We start from the raw sequence: 9,723 nt of genomic DNA on the forward strand, positions 1-9,723 counted from the left end.
TTGCAGAAAGGTCATACAAAAAGAGGGTGTGAGAAGAAGAAAGCTGCTGAAGCTGCAGAAGGCTGCTGCTAAAGACCCTAAGGCTGCTGCTCAGAATGTCACTGCAACTGCCTCTGCGGCAGCTACAACAACTACTTCTAATGCAACTCAAGCTGCAACTGCCTCTGCTACTGCTACAGGATCTGAAACTGCAACAGCGTCTGCTACTACTACTGCATCTGCCCCTGATCCTGCCACTCTTGTGGAAGTGGATATCCAGCAGGCTGAGATTGATCTGTCTCAGCCCTCATACTCTGAAGCCGAAAACTCCCAAAAGGTATTCTGTACAATAATTCTTCATGTAATGTATTTTTATTATTTGACATTCATCTTATTTTCTAGGCTTTATTACTGTCTGCATTGCAGGAGCATGAACAAAAGAGGAAGACACTTACAAGACCTGGGAAACTGCCACTTAGAAGAAGGTCACATACTCTAATTGGCTCTGCATCATTAAATCCAATGGAGGGACTAGTGATGCAACTGCAGCACGGCTGGCCAACTTCCTCAAGTTTGTGCCCACTCCAGGGTTCAAACCGCCAAGAAAGAAGTGATTATGTTCATAGCTTTAGGTTGAAATTCTGAAAGTTTGTGTGTTTTGTGAAATAATTATCTTTGTCTTTTTTGTTTGGTCATGGTGATTCATAGACACCTCTGCAACTTCTAAATACTAACTAAGTTGCTGGAATATAGCTGAAATAATGCTCAGTATTTTTTTGCTTGTTATTGTGATCACTGCATTATTGCAGATTTTTATATGAACTAGTGTTATTGTCATTCAGTTATGAATTATGCCCTATGTAAGCTTTCGCATTTGTTGCTTATCCATAACATAATTGGGTGTTCAGTTCTGTTTACAAAAACAAAACCAAATAGTTACAACCCACCAAACAACACAATCATTCAATATATCAAAATCAATCTAATATCAATTACATTGTTCATAAAACGGATTACACTGGTTCTGTACTAATCAAACCTTCAACATTAACATCAACACAAACACAAATAATACGAATACCCCTAAACCAAGCACTTGGACCATCACTTTTACATTTCTCACATCTGCTTCCAGTTTGTCCACCTTCCATGCAATGTTCATCTTCATCCCACCATGCTCATCTTCTTCATCAGACTTCACCAGCACCTCATCCTGTACAGAATCTGTCCAGATAAATAACCCACACCAATTTTTTCCACTAGTCTGCAAATATGCATCAACTTTATCAAACAACTACCTCAACTAACCAACACTTGAAATTTCAGCCAGTAAATATACTCACATTATAATTCAGACACCCGAAGAACGACTTATTAGGATGAGTCTCCGTCCCTTACCACCGAAGGACAGGCCTGCACCCACAACTGCACCACTTTGGAACTGCTGAACGCCAGCTACACACATTGTTCTTTTTCCAGTTTCCGGTCGCAGATGAGTGATTCGACCTTCCAGAAGCGTGACTGTCACTCATGGTGGGAGAGGACGAAGAAGAAGACTAACAGGACGAAATCGAACAACAGTCAGACCAACCACAGGGTAGAAGCCGAAGAGCTTGAGCTGGACGACGAACTAATTCATAGAGGAAGAAGGAAGAACAACTTTAGGGTTTATAATTGGTACCAGGGACTAATTTGGGATTCTTTGATGATATTCCACATCAGCTAGCCGTTTAAGGTTGCCTACGTGGAGGTGGAACCGCCACTTTAGCGCTCTGGCTGCTAAGTCATGCCGGAATTGGGTGGAAGGACCAGGATTTCGCACGGAGTTCAAATTGAAAGGTGCATTTAGAGTATTTTAAAACTGAGGGGCAACATTGATGCACGGCCCAATCTAAAAGACTGTTTTAGGGATTTACTCCTCTTAATTGCTATGTTATACTTGTTGAAGATATAATTTGGTCAAATTTTTCATTGTCTCCTCCATTTTATTTTGATGGATAGATAAGTTTATTTAGCCCATTTTATAATCTTACTTATTAAGAAAATTAAAGACCTCAAAAAAAATATTATAAAAAAAATAAAAATTAATTATGAACAATGCTACAAAATTAGTATAATATATGATTTTTGACTAACAATTAATAATATTTAAAATATTGATTAAAAAAGTTATGTTGAATTATTAAGTTAAAAATATTGGGTTGTTGATTAAAAATCTTAGTCAATATAAATTAAAATTATTAATTTTTGAATTTTTTTCATAAATTATAAAAAGTACTAAATTGTATTTCATTTAATTATTGTATGTCAACTAATAAATAGGATAAAGTATTAAATTGGTCTGCTATATTTAGGCATAATCTTATTTTGGTCGTTAAAGTTTAAAGTATCTTATTTAAATCCAAAAAAATTTTATTTAGTTTTTTCATCGTGAAGTCAAAGTTAAATAATTAACAAAATATCCTACATGACAAACAAGATCAATAATCTGGAAAATGAGTACAAGATCTAGAGACACAAAATTAACTGTGGATGCATCAATACATTTATTTATCATTTTTCTTATAATTTAAATGAAATATTTTCTATAGAATTAAAGAGAATGATAAATAAATGTATTGATGCATCCACAGTTAATTTTGTGTCTTTCGAACTTGTACTTATTCTTCAAGTTATCGACTTTGTTTTTGTACAACTGTCATGTAAAATATTTCGTTAATTATTTGACTTTAATCTCACGGTAAAACTACATTAAAACTAATAAAAAAATTTTTAAATTCAAATAAGATATTTTAAATTTTAAAATTAAAATAGGATTACACCTAAATACATGACAGTAATTTAGTATTTTACCTCTTATAAATAATTTGTTCGTCGGATGGATAGCTAACGTATGAAAGAAACTAAAATCTAAAAGAAAGAAAGAAAGAAAGAATGAAGGAATTGTTGAAACAGCTCATCTAATTGAAGTCTAAGTTTATATACAAGGTAACTTTGCTGTAAATAATAGCCATAAACGATATGTATTTATGATTTAGAGTTAGATTTTTGTATTAGATTAAATAACTGTTTAGAGAAAGGATCAGAATAGCATTATTTTTGGTAGAATCCTGAAGAGATGGATTCAATAAAAGGGACATATATCCAAACACGATCATTATCCAAGATGAGCTGTATGTAAGGTTAAGTGGGGAATCTCCATTGTTAAAATATCTACACACTTTATTGCTACCTGGTTTATTATAAAAAAATATTATTTATATATTAAAATTAATTATTAATAAGATATTTATATATAAAAATATATATAATTTAATTTAAATTATTTTTAATATATATTTTATATTAATGATTAATTTTGATGTATGTATAATATAGTTGTTTATTATACTGTTTCTTCAAATACTGCATAAAGCATACATTGGAGAACATCTAGAACGTTAACATTATCCGAAGAAACTCTAATGAAAAGTAGTGCTTTGGTTGGGGCTAATAATTCGGTTTATAAATTTTTTGATGTCTATGGATCAACGCCTTTTAATTATTAAGCAAAGAAAAAAAAATATTATTCTTATCAAACTTACTAAGAAAATATAAAAAAAAGGTTTAGCGTTATAATGTACTTGGTATCTCAATTATTATTATTATTATTATTATTATTATTATTATTATTATTATTATTATTATTATTACATAAAAAAAATCTATATGCAAAAAGAACACTAATAAACCCCTGTATAAGGATATATTTTTTGTTTATAAAAAATTTAATTATATTGCTAAAAAGTTTGATTATTTTATGATGACACTATTAATTATTTTAGTAACCGATTCTTTTTATTGAAAAAATAAATTAAACAATATATAAATATATAATAATTAATTTAATAGTTAATTTTAATATTTATACAATATGTTAAAAATAAAATATATTAGTCAATACGTTAGTAGTTAGTACCTATTAATATATTAAAAATAATTTGTAAACATACCTTATAAAAAAATACATAAAAATTATAATTTTAATTAATTTTTAAATTCACAATTTAAGTAACACTAATAAACCGCTGTATAGGGATATATATTATGTTTTATAAAAATTTGGATAAATTACACAAACAAATCAAATAGGAATTAATATTACACAAATATCTTAAAATAAAATTACTTACATGCATATTTTAAAGTAAATTTATGTAAATCGAATCAACTAAATTTGATTTACGCTTTTTTAATAGTAAATTGAATTAACTTGATTCAATTTACTACTTCTACAACATATACATGTAAATCGAATTTAGTTGATTTGATTTAGTAGTGAGACATATTATTAATATTTACTACTTTTAAGTATTAAATTTAAAATATAAATGTAAATAAAAAAATATTTTTTATTTGGATTCAAATAAAATATAAAAAAATTAAAATGAATAAGAATAGAAATTCAACTTTTGTGTTTTAGTTAAAATTTCAAGAAATCTACATTTTTATTAACTTATGAATGTAAAATGAAATATTAAATGATTTCTAAAAATTTATTAAAAATAATTATTTGACTCATTAGCATCTAAAAAATTATTACCAGAACTTTTGATGTTGAAAAAATTAATATAAAGTATAGCCTTCTAAAATGACATAAGAATCAAATTAGATTTGATTTACTATTGATATAACATATACAATAAATCAAATCCAATTAATTCGATTTACATTAAAAAAGCGAATTTACTCTATTGATATAGATTTAATTGTATAAATTATCCTAAAAATTTAGTTATGTTATTAAAAATTTTGAATATTTTACTATGACATTATTAATTATTTTGATAGCTGATATTTTTTATTAAAAAAATAAGTCAAACAATATATAAATATACACAAATATATAATAATTATTTTAATAACTAATTTTAATATTTATAGAATATTTTTAAAAATAAAATATATTAATAAACACATTAATGTCTATTAATACACTAATAAATTTAATTTTATACACATCTTGTAAAAGTTTTACATGGAATTAGAATTTTAATTAATTTTTAAATTCATAATTTAAATAATTTTCATCTATAATAATGTAAAATTTTTTCATATTATTAATACATTAAAATTAAAATCTAAAAACACAACTAAATAAGTGTCGGAGTTTATCTAATTAATAAGGAGTACAACAATGTTATTTATTTTCAGTAAGAAAAAAAAAACAATGTTATTTATTTAATAAGAAGTGTTTCAAGAAAGAGTTTTAATATTTCATTTTAATGATTAGAAAAATAATTGAAATTCCTAGGCTAATAACCTATTAATGGTCAGAAAAGACAGAATACCTTGCAAAATGTCGTACACAACTACAACTACTGAAAGTTACCAAGGTCCAAGGGCACCATCAATTGATTCCTTGGATCCTATAAATGAAGTTGCATCTTGCAACCTTTGCAACTGAACTATACTAAACTATAAACTCTCTTGAATCTAACACATCATCATAAATGGATTTTCTTCATAATCCTTATGTCTTTGCATCTCTTTCTGCAGGTTTAGTTCTTCTGTTGGCACAATTTCTGTTCAGAAGAAGAGATAGAAAGAAGAAGAAGTACCATCCAATTGGTGGCACAGTGTTCAACCAAATGATGAACTTCAATAGGCTGCATCATTACATGACTGATCTTGCAGGAAAGCATAAGACTTACAGATTGCTGAGTCCATTCAGGAATGAGATTTACACTTCTGATCCTATCAATGTGGAGTATATCCTCAAAACCCATTTTGAAAATTATGGAAAGGTACAAACTTTTTGCAGATGCTAGAATAATATTCATTGATTTTCAGTTTTTTGGGATATATTAAAACTGGGTTGGTTAAATAGGTTAAATAAACGATTTATGGTTGTGGTTCTTATAAAACTTTTGTTATGGTCTTAGCCCAAATTTTTTTAGAAGTAAATGAAATTCTTTGCGAATATTATTTCACATACATATCAATTTGGACCCTTTTTTTAAGCCTTTAAGTAACTATGTAGATGGATATTAGCTCAGCTGCATTCAGGATAAAAAATAAATAAATAATAAAAAACTTCATCACTTTTATTCCTGGTGAGACAACAGTCATATTTATTTTCTTGCTGATTTTAATTATAAGATTGAATCAGTTAGGAGGTTCTGAGTTTCCTGTTATCATCTTCATGTATGATCAAAGCAATGATGTCTTGTGCATGCAGCAACCCATTGGCCAGCGCCAGACCCTTAAATAGAGCTCCGATCCGCGACGGATTAGTCCTTGGCCTGTCGGGATGGGGGATACCGTGGGCAACCAAAAAAAAAAAGCAATGATCTCTTTCTATTTATGTTTCTCCTTCAAAATCTGGACATGGTGTGATGTGGTTGTTATGGTTGTCAATTTTAGGAATTTTTTTCATATATTGTCCTTTGGAGAATACTGATGAAACTTGTACATAGATTTTGGAAACTGTGAATTCTGATTAATAAAAAGCAGGTTAATAAGAGCATTAATAGTAATAGGTACATATAGAAGATGTTATGTGATGTAATTATTTTGAGTCAGTTCAATTATCAAAAAGATGAAACTAAGTTAGCCATATTGTCTTCATTTTTATTCTCAAAATCTTGGTGCAGGGAATGTACAACTACCAAAATTTAAGGGATTTCCTGGGTGATGGAATCTTCACTGTTGATGGCGAGAAATGGCGCGAACAGAGGAAAATATCAAGTCATGAATTCTCCACCAAGATGTTAAGAGATTTCAGCATTTTTGTATTCAGAAAGAATGCAGCAAAAGTTGCAAATGTGGTGTCTGAAGCTGCAACTTCAAACAAGACATTGGAAATCCAAGTAGGTTTACGTATTCTTGGTTTAATTACTCTAAGATTCCTATAGTTTTAGTCTATTTTCAGTTAGGTCATTATAATTTAAAAGTTTGCAATAAAGTTTTCATGTTGTACAAAAATTTCCAATCATCTCCTATACTGGAACCTGATTGAAAATTTAAACTATATGCTCTAAAACATATTATATGATTTCCTTTTCTTGTGTCATTGGTGTTAACTTGATCCAAAATCTTATGTAGGACCTTTTCATGAAATCAACTTTGGATTCAATATTCCAAGTTGCATTTGGAACTGAACTTGACAGCATGTGTGGATCAAGCGAAGAAGGGAAGAACTTCGCCGATGCTTTTGAAACTTCAAGTATGCTTACTCTATTCCGGTATGTCGATGTCTTCTGGAAGATAAAGAAATTTCTGAATGTTGGATCAGAGGCTGTCTTAAGAAAGAATACCAAAATCTTAAACGACTTTGTCTTTAAGCTAATTAACATAAGAATGCAGCAATTGCAGACTTCAAAGGATGATTCTGCTGTAAGTTTACTAGTTACAAGTTGTGTCTCTAATTGAAAAGAAAATATATTAGCTTAAATAAGTTTTCAATCTATGTAAAGTTTGTGATATTTTGTTTTCCCCCCTTCAAATAATTTAGTTTTGAACCCTATGAAATTTAAATATTTGTTTTGGTCCTTGCTGTTAGTAAATGTTAACGTGACAGATTAAATGCTATGCCACAAGATGAGACAAGAGATACTTAGGGTGTGTTTGGTTTGCATTTTCATTTTCAGTATTTTTTGTTTTTAGAATTTTGTGAAGAAAAAAGAAAATAGGTGGCGAAAACAGAGAACAAGATTTTATTATTTTCACTTTTTCCTTCAAAAATCTTGAAAACAGTAACACTGAAAATGAAAACATCAACCAAATACAACCTTGGTTTTAACTGTCATGTCAATATTTGCTGCAGACAAACTAATTGTAGGTACAAAACCAAACATTAAACCAAGTCACAAATTTTACAAGGACTAAAAACTTATATAACCCAAATAGGCTTACATGAATTATGCATTTTCTCACTTTGGATGGAATATGCAGAACAAACATGGTGACATACTCTCAAGGTTTCTGCAACAGGAGAAATATGATTCGACATACTTAAGAGACATAATTCTAAACTTTGTTATAGCTGGAAAAGACACAACAGCTGCAACACTTGCATGGTTTATTTACATGCTGTGTAAGTATCCTGAAGTGCAAGAAAGAGCTGCAGAAGAAGTGAAAGAAGTAACAAACACGAAAACTAAAACATTTAGCAGTGGTGCCGAGTTTGTGTCTTATGTAACTGATGAAGCTCTTGAAAAGATGAATTATCTCCATGCAGCAATTACTGAAACTCTCAGACTTTATCCTGCAGTTCCAGTGGTAAGGATATTCTTCAAGTTTATCTATTGCTTCTAAATCCCAAGATTGTTATCATCACAGATTTGCAGTGTTTAAGATTGTAGGGTAAATCTCAAATCTTTTCTCTGAAGAATTCGTCCATCGTCATTTGAAAAAACGTGACATATTAGTCATTCCTTATAAAACTCATGCATGCATGGAAGGACTAATATGTCTACTTTTTCTGAATGACGAGGTGCGAACTTGTTCAGCAAGAGAATAATAAGAGATAAGTTTGTCATTTTCATCAAATTTTTGTCGGGGAGGAAATCAGGAGTTAACTCAAAATTGTAAGACTTGCAGGATGCAAAGATTTGCTTTGCTGATGATATATTACCAGATGGATACAATGTAAATAAAGGAGATATGGTATCTTATCAACCTTATGCAATGGGGAGGATGAAATTCATTTGGGGTGATGATGCAGAAGAATTTAGACCAGAAAGATGGCTTGATCATAATGGCATTTTTCAGCCAGATAGTCCTTTCAGATTTACAGCTTTCCAGGTATTTTGGTTTAATTACTTTGAAGGACCTATAATTTTCTTAAACTTTTAATTGGATCCTTATAGTTTAAATGTTTGTAACCGATTGAGTCCTTATATTGTACAACAGTTTCTAATCAAATTCTTATAGTATAAACATTTCTAATTGAGGTTTTATATTGTACAAACGTTTTTAACTTGATCTCTAGTTTACAATTTTGTGATCAAGTGTTTATCATCCAATATAAGACTTGATCAAAAAAAAAAAAAAAAAAAAAAAAATATAATATGATCAAATGTAAAAATAAGACTTGATCATGTAAAATTTTTAAACTAGAGGGACCAAAATGAAAAATATTTATGAAGTATAAGTACCTGATCATAAATGTTAAAACTATAAGGACTTGACTTGCATTGGTTACAAACTCTTAAAACAATAAATTTTTAACTGAAAATTGAGTGAAATTATAAGCATCTCTGAAGAAAATTATCTTGCATGCAAGCTTGTATTAAGGCCTGAGGCTAATTCAGAAAACTCGAAATGAATTTTCTTTTATTTGCAGGCAGGTCCTCGGATTTGTCTAGGAAAGGAGTTTGCATACAGGCAGATGAAGATATTCTCAGCAGTTTGTTAGGTTGTTTCCGCTTTGAATTGAGTGATGAAACGAAAGTTGTTACTTACAAGACAATGATAAATCTTCATATTGATGGTGGTCTTGAAGTCAAAGCCTTCCACAGGGACTGGGACTAATTAGCATATCGTTTTTAGAACAATCCAAGCTTTATAGAGAAGCTTAATGTAATTAGAAATAGATAACAAGAATGTAAATAGTAAATACACCTATCTTTCTTGAAGTTAATATTATACATGTTATGTTTATATGAGAAGTTAGTATGTATCTCATGAATTAAAAAAAATAATTGGAATATGTTGAAGCTGCAAAATTTAAGAATTACTATACAAAATTATCCTTTGAGA

General features: G+C 29.4%; 1 protein-coding gene across 1 annotated transcript; it reads left to right on the top strand.

Moving 5' to 3' along the window:
* The first annotated feature begins 5,292 nt into the window (after window positions 1–5,292).
* On the top strand, window positions 5,293–9,632 carry LOC112728329 (cytochrome P450 704C1-like). Its single transcript, XM_072209761.1, is given in 8 exon segments — window positions 5,293–5,354; window positions 5,518–5,765; window positions 6,615–6,830; window positions 7,066–7,356; window positions 7,915–8,241; window positions 8,563–8,766; window positions 9,308–9,368; window positions 9,371–9,632. Coding segments are annotated over 8 exon segments (1,509 nt in total). The 5' UTR covers window positions 5,293–5,317; the 3' UTR covers window positions 9,496–9,632.
* The last annotated feature ends 91 nt before the right edge of the window (window positions 9,633–9,723 follow it).

This window comes from Arachis hypogaea, chromosome 12, assembly GCF_003086295.3.
Source record: "Arachis hypogaea cultivar Tifrunner chromosome 12, arahy.Tifrunner.gnm2.J5K5, whole genome shotgun sequence".
NCBI lineage: Eukaryota > Viridiplantae > Streptophyta > Magnoliopsida > Fabales > Fabaceae > Arachis > Arachis hypogaea.